This window comes from Neolamprologus multifasciatus, chromosome 2 (genome assembly GCF_963576455.1).
Source record: "Neolamprologus multifasciatus chromosome 2, fNeoMul1.2, whole genome shotgun sequence".
Lineage (NCBI taxonomy): Eukaryota > Metazoa > Chordata > Actinopteri > Cichliformes > Cichlidae > Neolamprologus > Neolamprologus multifasciatus.
In genome coordinates, this window is record NC_140440.1 from 32122805 (window position 1) to 32136593 (window position 13789).

Consider the following 13789-nt stretch of genomic DNA (forward strand, 5'->3'; position numbering starts at 1 on the left):
TGAATTGAATTTTATTATTTGCTTCGAGCCCTGTGTACAGGAGCTGCATGCTAAAAGATCTTTTGTTAAAAGGGTTGGCGTAATAAGCAAATGCTTCAGCCAATACCTTTTGATTAGCCTTGTCTCATGCTTTCTTGCTTTGTGGTAAATCTTTGTTCTGTCTTCACTGAGATATTTGAATGCTAATCAATAAAAACATATCACTCACTCACTCAATTTGTTATACAAACAGAAGAATTACCTGTGTGTAAAGCAAATACTCGAGTAGATTTAATAGGATGTGGGGGCCTGTTCTTGATATATTACCTCTCACAAGCAATGAGCTTTACTTATTTCTTAGCCCAACGGTGTACGGAGTCCTTTTTATATATTTTGGTTATTTTCTGTTTTCATAATGTCAATACTCCGTATGTATTACCATCTGGCACACTCTTGTTTGTTCACTGTTCTGTGTCTGTTTACGGCAAAAATAAATAAATAAATGAAATGAAATAAGGATAAGGACATCAGTCTGATCCTGTCTGAAAAACCTAGATTCAGTGTTGTTGAAAAACTGCTGATCTTTTTAATTCCCTTCTACATTATCCTGCGTTCAGTTTGCCGTGCATCAGTGGGTTTGCACTGGATCTTAACAGGAGGAAAATTGGAGGAATCTAGCAAGAAAGGATCAGTACTCTGGATGCATTTCACCCCAATACGTCAACAGCTTTTCTTCATCGTTTGTCAGAAGTTTTTCCCCTCACAGCAAACTGTGGGCAGTTGAATTCCCAGAACTGAAAAGCTCGGATGAAGACTTAAATTCCCCAGCCTGCTTTTCTCCATCTGGTACTCTCACTCTTGTTCAGCCTAACACTTGTTGGGATTCTTTCATTGCACTGAAACATTTGATTTGTGCTTCCCGATAGCTCAATAAAATGAGATTAGAAGTACACCAAGTACAGAATTGGTACTTACTCGTTGACAACCTTAATGCCCAGGGAGCGAGCTGAGCCGACGATGCTTTTCACAACCGTCTCAAGGGAGGCGTTCCTCATTTTGAAGCACTCGTCCTGAGCTTTCACCTGTGCGATTTCATACACCGCTCTGACGGACACCATCCCCGCCGTCTCGTGACCTTGACGCGCACACAAAACAGAGGGCGAAGCATAAATAAAACAATATAAAATTCACTACATGTATCGAGAAAGGTTGAAGGAGGGCAAAGCGAGTTGGAAATCTGTGTGCACGGGTGAGCGCGTCGGCGTTGCAGGAGTCAGCTGAAGGTAGCGTGAAGCATAAAACGTAAAAATCCATAATTCTCTTTCCCTAACACACCGTGTTTGCCACTTCCCACCTCTGCCGCAGCGTTTTCCCATATGTCATGAATTTAACATCAATCGCAGCAAAGCTCAAATCCGAGTCCATGAAGAGATATGTGTCCAGAACAGGATGCGCTCAGCAGGCGAAAACTTTAGTAAGAGCAGATACATGACTGAGGCAAGACCTCTTACCCGTCTTTCCGGCTCCTTTTGCAATTCCTGCCGCTTGTTTGAGGAAGTAAGACACCGTGGGCTGGCCGATAATCAGGTCATACGTTCTGTCAGGCTGAGAGTGAAGAAGACAGACAGAGCAATCAATATTAACACCCATGAAACCCTTGAGAGTGTGAATACATGAGATTTTGCAGAATGTATAAATATTATTGTAACCAAGATTTTAATCCTGATTTTGACCCTATTCCCGGTATTGCTTTGTGCTTTAAGACAGCGTTTAACAGATATCCTAATTATTATTTCCCCCAAATTAACACCAGTGTGTTTTCATCACCCTGGAAAAAATAAAAATACTCGCACCAAAATCTTATGTCACCCCATTCTTGAGTTATCACAGTGGTTGCCAAACTTTTTTTGCTGGGCCCCCCTTGTTTTACAAAAAGAATGTCCTGCAATAAATTACAGGTAGTAAGAAAATAAACTACTAACTCTTTTACGCTACGTCCACACCTACACGGGTATTTTTGAAAACGCAGCTGTTTCGTCCACGCGTAAACGGCGTTTGGAATCACTGAAAACTGAGATTTTTTAAAAACTTTTTTTGCGTTTACGTGTGGATGAGTAATACAGAGTTCGTCACGCAACGTCAAAGGTATGTGCCTTTTTTCACATCACGCTGTGCGCCACGTTATTGCTTACATGAGATGAATTGCAGAATGGCAGATAGAGACGAAATACTGTTAATCTGACTATCTGCAGGTTTTACACGCAGTTACTGTCCCTCCATTTACAGGCAGAGGCGTCACGGTGTGATTATTTTACGTGTAGTTGTTTTTTTCCCTGTGTAATAATATTAAACATTGCTATCAATACATTTTTCAAAAAATGCCTCTCTGTGCAAAATAGGTTTAAAAACATAAACAGCTCTTAAAATTAGAGCCGGATGGTGTACTTGCAGTGCTAGGCTGCTCCCTAACCTCATTGGCACTCAGACGTCCTCTTCAGAAAGCCTTAATGTTTGGCATGATTGTAGCTAAAAGACTAAAAGACTTGGCTACGTGAGTTGATTGCTTGTTTGTATATTGAAGAGGTTCGTTATCGTTTGGCTGACACCCATTTTAAGTTTGTCGAAATCTGGGGCTCTTTTCTCAATCATATTAATGGGAATTTAACATAAACTTTAACCCATTTGACTGCACTTTGTGTTTGTGTGAAACTGCACCTCTGCCGGGCCCTGATTCCTTCCTGGACATGTTTCCCACATCTTCTGGTCTTGGTGAACTCTCTGTTGCCCTGTCTAAACTCACACAGAAGATCATATTTTTTGGACAATGGTGTTTCTTTTGAACTTTTGATTTGTACTGGCTAACTGGTGTTTTTTTTTTTTTTTTTCCTTTCCTGTTTTCCTGTTTGGGGTCTTTTTTTGTTGTGTTTGGTTTCTGTTTTTTTTTTTTTTTTCCTTTCCTGTTTTCCTGTTTGGGGTCTTTTTTTGTTGTGTTTGGTTTCTGTTTTTTCTTTTTTTTTCTGTGCTTAAATGTTATTGTTTTTTAATCTTATGTCCTTTGTCTGGTGTGACGTTATGTAACTTTGAACTTAAAATCTTATAAATAAACATTAAAAAAAAACAACAAACAAACAGCTGTGGGATACTGTTTGTCCGGGATTTGAACCGGGGGAACAAATCGTGGTAGGATCAGCCTGATATTATTTATATCCCACTGTAACTTTACTGTATAAAGTATAGTATAGTATGTATATCTTCAAAATGTCAGCAGTAGTTAGTCATTACAACAAGTGTTTGTGAACAAAAAAATCACGAATGTGGGATGCTGTTTGTCCGTGATTTGAACAGCCCAGCGCTGCTCCCGACAAAGGGAAAACCAATCCTGCAGGGAGACCTACCTCGGCACTTGTGCAGGTGGAAAAGGGAAGATTTGCTTCACCATATTTTCTAGTCTTTGGCTTAGAATGAAGCTGGTTTGGAAACATATCCAGCGATGCTTCATCTCCTGCTTTGCGTTTCTGTAGGTGCCCGTGCTAGCAGTGTCCAAGCGTTTTGTCCCCCCTCCCTTTTCATCCTGCGCCCCCCCTGCCATGGCTCTGCGCCCCCCACACTTTGGGAAGGTCTGAGTTATCACATTCACAAACACTGAGATTCAAACTCGTCCAAGTTTTTTAGTAGATACAGCTACAGTATCAATTTGAAGCTCCTACGTCACCTTTTTGAATGATCACATTCACAAACTTGGATGTTGGCAGGGCGATGACATTAAAACACAGTACAGCCTTTAACAAGCCTACATTCATGAAACGACTTCATGCAGCACGAGAAATTTAATCATGATATTATGGGATATGCACAGCCACAGCCCACAGGCTCGGCCAAAACGAGATTAAAGCTGCCCGGGACATGACTAACACGCGTCTACTGAGCGTCACCGAGGTCAGCAGAGACATTAGGAGCGAAATGGCACTTAAACAATCATTAATAGAAACAGAGTTCTCTCCCAATCCAGAAAACAGCTGAGCAAATTGGGTTGTTTCAATGGCACATGTCTACAATGGAGGGTCAAGACAGTTTCTGCTGTGACGTGTCAGGTACATTCACTAGTCAATTTATTAGGTACACCTTGCTTGGACCCGTTTAGCCTTCAGAACTGCCTTTATTCAGAATTTTGGTCCATATTGACATGATGTGAATCTTCTATCCCATTCCATGGTGACTGTGGAGGCCATTTGAGTACAGTGAAGCCATTATGTTCGCGACACCAGTTTGAGATGATTTGGATTTTGTGGCATGATGGGTTATCCTGCTGGAAGCAGCCATCAGAAGATTGGTGCACTGGTCATAAAGGGATGGACAGATGGTCAGAAACAATATTTAGGCAGGTTGTGCCCCCTAAAGTGGGGTATGGAAATATCACCCCAAACGTCTACAAGGCAGGACAGATCCACAATTTCATGTTGTTTGCACCAGCTTCTGACGCTTACATCTGAATGTTAAAGCAGAAATCGAGACTCGTCACATCACGGGCAACATTTTTTCTTCAATTCTCCAATTTTGGTGAGTCTGTGTGAACTGTAGTTTGTTCCCTGTTCTTAGCTGACAGGAGTGCCATCCAGTGAGGTCTGCTCATCTGCTTCGAGGTTCCACTTCTTGTGCATTCAGAGATGCTCTTCTGCATACCTTGGTTGAAATGATTGATTATTTGAGTTACTGTTGCCTTCCTACCAACTAGAAGCAGCCTGTCCATTTTACTCTTGACTTCTAGCATCAACAAGGCATTTTTACCCAGACTGCTGCTTCTTACTGGGTATTTTCTCTTCTCAGACCATTATCTGTAAACCCTACAGACAGCAGTGTGAAAATCCAAGGAGAACGGCAGTTTTTAAAACACTCACACAGCCTGTCTGGCAACAGCAACCATGCCACACTGAAAGACACGTAATTCTCCTCTCTTCATTTTCTAATGCTCCGTTTGAACTTAAACGAGGTCATCTTGACCACGTCTATGTGCCTAAAGCACTGACTCGCTGCTCCCTGACTGATTAGATATTTATGTTAACGAACAATTGAAAAGGTCTACCTGATAAAGTGGCCGGTGATTGTGACCTGACATCATCATTGTGAGGAGCAAGAAACTGGTTAAAAAAATGTATTTTCATGCACTGGACTGAATATTTTCATGCAGAATAACAGGGGAGGTTTTTGAAACGGCCTCCTGGGTTTTTCAAACATCACCGTCTAATTATTTTTTCAGAAAACGACTCTGTGAACCGAACGCGTGCTAATGCATGAGGAGCACAAATTAAATCTAATTGCAGCAGCTGAGCTAACATTCACAGCAGCCCGTTGAGTTCGAAAACTCTTTCCGACTCATTTTGAAATTAGATTTTGAGGTAAGATGTCAGAAGCGGCTCTACCTTCCAGCGTGATTCTTTAAAGTCTGCTCTGAAGCCGTCACCGCGCATCACGAGAGCAACTCTGGCGGAGAATTACGACATTCGTCTAATTGGTTTGAACGAACAAACAGATTAACCTTCTTAACTCAGATAATTGAACGTGGCGGATAATCTTCAAACACAGTCTTGAGTCATTTGGTTTCCCTGTACTGCTGAGTTTGCTGAAAGTCTTAACGCAGCAATATAAAAACATAGCTTGGTCCTACTTCTCACAAGATTAGGACATTTCTGGAAATTCAACTTAAAGCCCATTAAATTGCAAAAAGTTAAAAAGCTTTTATTATCACACGAGTAAAGCGAAGATAATCGCGTATTAGTCGATCTTCTTCGGGGTCTGGAGGCAGTGCGCTTCATGTTTTAAGGGCGAATTAATTCACAGTATTAATCCAACCCTGTGGATTTGGAGAACTTACATTTTCTTTATTCCACTGTGAGAACCTTTATTTCAAATAAGTTGTTTTCAAGGTTATGATGTCAATTACTGCACCGATCAACAAGGCAGCTTATTATTTTGTCTTTTTCTGTTATGGATATGTATGCCATAACCTGCTGGTTCACTGTGAACCTTTTAATGCCTCAGCTGCATTAGAATAAATGTAGGACAGCAACCTTCTTGCAACTAGGAAGAAAAATCCAGCCACTGATTGCAAGTAGCTGCCGTGACCAACGAGTTACTCAGAGCTCGAGCATGTAACACCCTCAACCTTGAAAGTGGCTGACCACTTTCAATCACAAGACGAGCGCACAGGTCACCTGATAGGACAGAACCTCAATCTCACTTTGTATTTCTGCTCATCTCTGAATTAGGGTTTCATATTCTGCATTGTTAGACTTTAGCTTTCCGGCATTTCTATATCTTGTTTATTGCCTTACACGAGTTCTGTTTGGAGTTATTTCATGCCTTCAGTTGCAGAAATCTTTAGGTTTACTTAGTAAAAGCTCTTTAGTTTTCCCATTCTGTTCCTCTAGTCTTTGTATTTTGTCTCCCCTGTTCCTCATTCAGTTGTGTCTTGTTTAATTTTGGTAATTGTTGTTCTCTTTATCTTGTGTTCTGTTTACGTCCCTCAGTCTTGTTGTTTCTACAGTTTTCAGCCGTGGCTTCCACCTGTTATCTCTCCTCTTCATCGTCTCTGTCTCCCTCTGTTCGGAGTCGCATCGTCTGCATTATCTGTGCGTTCCCAGCGTCTGTATCATTCAGAGTGCTGTCTAATTTGTAAACACATTGCCAGCACACTGTGATCAATCTGAGTCAGTCTGCAACAATGTGCACGACTTGCGGTTGGGGACTTATTTCCGCATATAAGCACGAGTGCTGAGCGCCTGTGTCATTAAATCGCAGCCCTGCGGGGTCTGTGATGGAGTTTCTGAGGCTGGTGAATTTCTATGTATGCACATGGCAACACTTTTGCAATTTTTAACAATTTATCACAGTTAATCACCGCATGAAATTGCCAGTTTGACCCAATTCAGGCAAACCAATCTTGCTGGCGTTTTATCGCAGCCTTTGAGAGTGGTTGCATCTGGTTTTCGAGGCAACCATTTCAAAGGCGAAATGATCGCAAGCTGGTCACAATAAAATTTGTTGTGTCAAGTGCAGCGTTAAACTCTCAGGAGAACTGTGATGCTGGATGCAGCTGTAATAAAAACTTTGTATGAAGTTGCTGCCTTGTGTGAAGAATGCAAGTTTATATTTTAAGAAAATGTTCTATTAAAGTTTTCCCATCAATCGGGCTGCATTAGTTATGTCTTCAGCTTAAGCGTCGCTGTTCTGCAGCCTTTTGGATTATCGTAAATTAATCCGACTTCAGTCACAGGTTACTTTTCATTTGTGCGACCTGCATGAACCAACGCAGTAAAAACACATTGTGTGAGGACAAGCTTTTGATGATGATGATTAACAGTCTGGTATTCCGATAGATTCGATTTCCACTCTTACACTACAAAGTCGATATCCACTGTGTTCGTACTGTGCCGACACATTCTGATACTCAGTGTTGGGGAGTAACGGAATACATGTACCGCCGTTACGTATTTAAAATAAAAAATATGAGTAACTGTATTCTGGTACAGTTACCGTTTAAAAAGGTGGTTTTTAGAATACAGTTACTTTGTTGAAATAAATGGATTACACGGCGGTACTTTCCTCTTGCATATTTTGGCAGGTCAGGCCTGTTTGGGTTTTGTTTGACAGCTACGTTCTGTTGTTCAAGGTGGCAGCGTTACGGTTGCCATGGTTACAGGGTGACACTCTCTCTCTGCGTGTTTCCTGGGTGAGAGAGGCCTTTTTGTTGTTGTTGTGCTAAGCTAATAAGCAGAATGCTACAGGTATAGCGCTAAAGAATGTAGCATCATGGGCAGTGTAGTCCGTGCTGCAGGGAGAATGGACTGCCATACCCGTTATGTGTCTGTGAGCGAGGGAGGGAGAAAAAGGAAAAGTACGAGCTGTCATCGAGCAAAAACGGGAGCTGGAAGCATGTAAATATAATAATAACCACTGCAGCCAAGAAGAGAGCCTGACGAGCCCAGTTGTAAGTAAGCTATTAAGACTCGACTGTACACCGTGTTCGTGTTTTCCTCCAAAAACAATAAGTTCCGTTGGAGCAGCCTTTCAACGCCTCTCTCTGTCTCTCACTAGCAAAGTTGACCCAGACAACAAAGTAAAGCTAGTTTTCAGCTACGAGACTGACACAGAACCCACCGTATTAGCCAGAGGTCCCTTTACTACGGTTCGGAGCCGCTGACCTTCAGTAACAGTAATAAATCACAGCAATAGTACATTCATGTAGTTGTAAACAGCATGATAATATATTAAGTAATCCAAAGTATTCAGAATACGTTACTCTCATTGAGTAACGTAACGGAATACGTTACAGAATACATTTTGGGGCATGTATTCTGTATTCTGTAATGGAATACATTTTAAAAGTAACCTTCCCAACACTGCTGATACTGTATCTCACCCACGGACTTTCAACATGCAGACTGGAGCGAGACTGAATCACTGACCTTCCGATTAAATGACTCGACTCAAGTCAACAACATCTGCCGTCTCATTACTAAGCAGTCGGATTCTCCGACTTTCTCCTTCACACCTTTTTAACTTGATGAAGTTTTCCATCAGCGGCAGAGGAAAAGTGATTAGAAGAAGACATAGGAGGGGATTATTTGGACTATTCCACTGCAGCCTTAATGAAAATGACCCTACTTCTCACTTGCTTTATGATCTCGGCAAAAAATTTCCTGGCGAGTTTATGGTCTCAGGTGTAGTTTCAAGTCTTTTTTTAGTGCAGTTAAGATGTACGGTTGTAATTTATGATCTCTACCATAATCACAAGGCAGCCACGATTTAGGGCAGGGTTACCTTGGGATTGACAAGTTGCTCCCATATGAGTCCCTTAGTTGTTTATGTACACATCCAACAGATACAAAGCGTATTTATTGATTACTTTCAGGCCATTTGAGGAATTGGGAGTCTTTTTTTAGCTCTAGTTTAGCTCCACCAGCTCCTCTGGGGGAGTAGCTGACTCTTCGTCCACTAAATGCTCCACTATGTTCAGCCGATACTTGCTAACAGTGACGTCTGCTGCTGTTCGGTGCTGGGCATCTACTGTTCGGTGGATTTTTCTGAGATGTTTCACTGAACATCCGCCTACTGTGGCATGAAAATAACACAGATGAGCTGAATCGGAACAGAAAAGGCCAATGACCAAAACAAAGAGCAGAGGGGAGTGCAGTGTCGGGTGATATTTCTGTGTTTATTTATCATTTTCCACAGCTTTCACATCCCTTGTGCCACTTCATCTGCTTTTTACATAAACTAGACTCACTTAACTTTGAAGTAACCCAAGCCATCTGCATGAGGCGTTTCCATTTTCACTATGTGCGTGTTTAGCCGAGTGCTGCTGCACATCTGCTCCCGAGCCCCATGTGCTTACCCTCTCAGTCCTCCCCTCAGGACCAAAACAAAAATAATTTCTTCAGCCTCACTGAGTCATTCTGACCCTGCTTTTTTTCCCCCCACCAAATTCAGATTCATTCCCTGGTTGGAGGATTTTATTAGCTAGAAAATGACAGCCAATGCAATCATTAAACCATCGTGGGAGAGTACTTTGCATCATCTATTTTCTGTCACATAAAAATTTAAACAAACATGAGACAATAAAGTGCAGGCTGAGCTGAGAAAACACAGCGGAGCAGGTGATTTGTCATCAGAGACATGTTATCTCGCACGATATGACCTTTCGATGGAAGGAAGATCATTTATTCTGTGGAAAAGCTGGTGGTTGTAAGAGTTCAATTAGCTGCCGTTGTTTCTGAAGAGAAAACACCTGCTCGGGGATTTTTCTGACAAGCAAAATGAGCAAAAAGAAAATTCAAAGATGGATAATAAAGAGGGGGCGGGAGCAGGAACAGCTAGTGACGTTTAAGAAGGAGTTCAGCATTTTGGAGAATATGTTTATAGATAATATAGAGTCAGATTTGCTGGTTTTGCCCAAATAAAATCTAAAATTCATTAATTAACAGGATTTATGTTGTTTGCTTGATCTCGACTAGGGCTGCCACAAACGATTATTTTGATAGTCGACTAGTCACCGATTATTTTTGCGATTAGTCGACTAATCAGATCATCATCCATTGGACGTAAAACAGCTTATTGCACCAGCAGCATCTGCTCTTATATAACTATCATTAGCTTACAGCTTTAAGTGTGTAAGGTATGTGCTAACTAACAATAAAGACAAGATGATAGTTTATTAAATTTTAATGAAATTTGCAGATTGTTTCCGTGAAGTTTAATAAAATATAACAGGACACCGGAGTAAATTCTCGAGCATGAATGAAGGACGCATTTCTGGGCCGCATTTGTCGGAGTCTTCGAATTTGGACAGCCTTTGTCGTGTCGCTGTAACGTAATCGGCCAACAAATGCTGGCAGAGGAGGATGCTGTTCCTGAACTTGGACACAGCTACGATACCGGACACTGCGTCTTCTTCTTCGGGGTTTAACGGCAGCTGGCATCCTTGTACATGCAGTGCTGCCATCTTCAATTTCAGTCTGTTATTACACTCTTAAATCCTACTACTGATTCCTTACAAAGCTTCAAACGACGCGTCGACTATTAAATTAGTCGTCGACGATTTTGATAGTTGACGTAATCGTGACTAGTCGACTAATCGTGGCGGCCCTAAACTCGACACACATTTTGCAGTGGTCACTGAACCAGCCATTGACTGTATATAAAAGATGGTGGCAGACACTGTGACATCACCCAGTTGTTTGTCAAGCCTTTTGAATAGGGCTGAGTACCATTTATGTATGAACCAATACCAGTCCTAGGATTTGGTTTTGGTTACTTTTTGTCGTTCCTTGTTTTGAAATAATAAAATTCAAAATGTTATTTGTTATTTACTTTTACATACCACACCAGCTGCCTGGTCACTCTATAATGATGGGAAGTGACCGTCATAGTGTTTCCATGCGACAATATTATATAGTAATCTTAGGCTGTTACTTATTGGTGCATTTTGACGTTTAGGCCACACTATCTCAGATAATTGTGTTTGTTTACCATAGGTAGCATGCTGGAAAGACATTTCAGCACAGCCAGTGTAAAAATGTTATTTTAAAACTTCAACTTACACTGTGGTGATTTGTTGGTTAGCCCCGTAACCTCAAAGGGTCCCGGTTTAACTCCCCTATCTGGCTGCAGCCTTTCTGTGTGCGTTCACTCCGGATAATCCGGCTTCCTCCCACAGTCCAAAGACAAGCCTGATCTTAGGTTAACTGGAGATTCTAAATTGGCTTATTTTTAAAATGAATTCTCAAGCTGTGTTTAATAATGTTTTAACCTACGGACTGAGACTATAAAACCTAACAGGAAAAAAACTGAATGAAAGACTTCCATATAATCTGACCTCTGTTTAGCGACCGACTGGTCATTAGAAAGAAAACAGGTTTGGCTTCACTTCCAGGCCTGGAGGTCCCCCCCCCCCATCTTTTAGATACAGTCTATGGCATTAGCAAATGACTTCTCAGATGTGACTGGAATTATTCATCCATTTACTACTTGCTTCATAATCAGGAGTTCTGTGTAAAAGACTGTAAAGAAAAGAAACAATGCAAAAAAAACATCCCAAAAAACTCTTTGGAGAATCATTTGCTCTCTGCCGTCAAATACATCACAGTTAACATTTGTTAAAGAAGTTCTGACATGCATTTCTGTAACATATACACATTATCCCAAGCAAATGGTTAAATACTTTGTTTCAGTGTTTGCTGGGGGTGTGCTGCATATCTCTTGCAAAACTACTGTTTCACTCATGCAAGTCTGGTGGTTCCAGATTTAAATATCTCAACAACTATAAGAAGTAGTATTTCCTCACATTCATCCCCCACTCAGGATGAATTGTAATAATTTGGACAATCTTCTGACTTCTTCAGGTCAAGACTTTGTGCAATATCTGGCTTCAAACACCTGAAAAATTAATGACATTCTCATCGTCCACAGCTGCAACTCAGCATGTCAGAGCTAAGCTTAAAGAGCTGCTGTGACCAAGAGCTGGTACGACAGCTTTTTGAGGCTTTTGGTCTTTTTGTCTGAAGAAATATGATGGAAGCATCACTTTTTTCTAACTTCAGACGAGGCCAGGATAGCTGTTGCCCCCCTGCCTCCAACCCTTTCACTGAGCTAATTGCCTCCCGGCTTTCACACGCGGACATGACAGTGGTATCGATCTTCTCATCTGACTCTCTGCAAGAAAAGTGAAAAAGTGGAATGTCTGAAAAAGTCAATTTGTTCCTTTAAAGTAAGATGAAAGGGACTGTAAGATGTGCTTAAACCTACTGACAAGGATGAGGTGAAAGCCTGCAGAGAAACATCCTCTCAGAGGCTGACACATGTTGCATGCGCACACACTAAACATTACACGCAGAATGCGCACACACACACACTGTGCAGCTTGAGCTGCAACGCTACAAATCACCAGCAGATGGCACTGCGCTGATAGACAGAAACAGGGCTCCAGATGTGATGGCAGAGCTGTTGCTGGATATTGCACGTCAAAATAAATTCACGCCTCTGAAAGGATTAGGCTTTCCCTCCTTGCGAACCTCATTACACAACACACAGAGAGCAGCGAGGACACAGCACACAAAAGGTGGGAGGGAAGTATGAGGAAGTCAAAAAAATATGTTCTTGTGTGAAATAAATACTACAAACATAACACCTCTTTTTGGAGTAATTCACATCTCTTGCATGCACTTAATGGTTCTTGACTGCAGGTTCCTCTGGGTATTGCTTCATTAATGAATGCAAATGGAATGGCTTACTTCGTGGTAGAGTATGAATAATGGAAGTGCTGCGATAATGTTATGCAGCTCGTGGAATTAGCCACAATCGTGCTAGGGAGGGGCGCTAAGTGCTATGTGTAATGGGTCAGGGATGGGGTTAGACAAACCCACAGCGAGCTGCACAGACATACCTTCACATGGATCTTGATCGGCAGAGGGATGCCGTCCTTCAGCTCCTTGGTTTTCTCATTGAAGTCCTTGCAGAACTGCCCGATGGGGATTCCTTTCTGGATGGGGAAAAATGGTGGTGGGGGGCAGGGGGTGGGGGTGGGTGGAGAAGAGAGGGAAATAAACATGGAAAAATAGTGGAGGATTGCTTTAAAATGTATGAGCTCTTAAAAAAATTCAGCCAAGCATCACTCATGTCACACTGTGCTGCCAGAATACAGATGCCTGTGCTGCTGTCAGTCAATCAATCAGAAACCTTCAGCGGTCTGACTGTATTCACACGTGAGCAGCTCAGAGAGCAGCCATGTGACACTGTACACTATACATATATATACATATGTGTGTATATATGGTGGGTGAGTGTGTGTCTGTGTTGATATTTTGCTGGAGACATTTTTTACACGTCCCACTGAGCTGTGCATGCGTGCACACAGCCGCTTTGTTGTTTCAGACAAAGTGTTTATGTGTGTGTGTGTTTGTCACTCGAGCTATGACTGAATGCATGTTGGGGCCCAGAGCCAGAGAAACCCAGTGATGAATGAGCTCCCATTTTCTAGCTCCTGCGAGGCCAACCAGAGCGAAAGCAAAATGGATGGGTGACATTAAGTCAACACCCGGCCAACGCTGCTCCTTTTGCAGCGCTCCTTTTTGGAGATGAATTCAGTGGCGAAGACTAATAAAGAATCTAATTATTACTGCTGAAATTCAAACTGACCTTCACCCGCCATCCTTCCCAAAGGCAACACACTGATTGAAATGTTCATTTTAGAAATGAGAGAAGGAAAAAGCCTGTTTTTTTTTCTTTAATACGCAGTTTAATGGACTCACGAGCTTCT

At 41.8% G+C, this 13789-nt stretch overlaps 1 protein-coding gene across 1 annotated transcript in view; it reads right to left on the reverse strand.

The window, feature by feature from the left end:
• mrpl11 (mitochondrial ribosomal protein L11) overlaps window positions 1-13789 on the reverse strand; it is a 66916-nt gene that overhangs the window by 5658 nt on the left and 47469 nt on the right. Inside the window, exons 3-5 of the mRNA XM_085176180.1 lie at window positions 12917-13012; window positions 1491-1584; window positions 955-1114 (exon numbers count right to left, since the gene is read on the reverse strand). Of these exons, the coding sequence (XP_085032306.1) occupies window positions 955-1114; window positions 1491-1584; window positions 12917-13012 (350 nt within the window). The remainder of the gene's footprint in view (window positions 1-954; window positions 1115-1490; window positions 1585-12916; window positions 13013-13789) is intronic.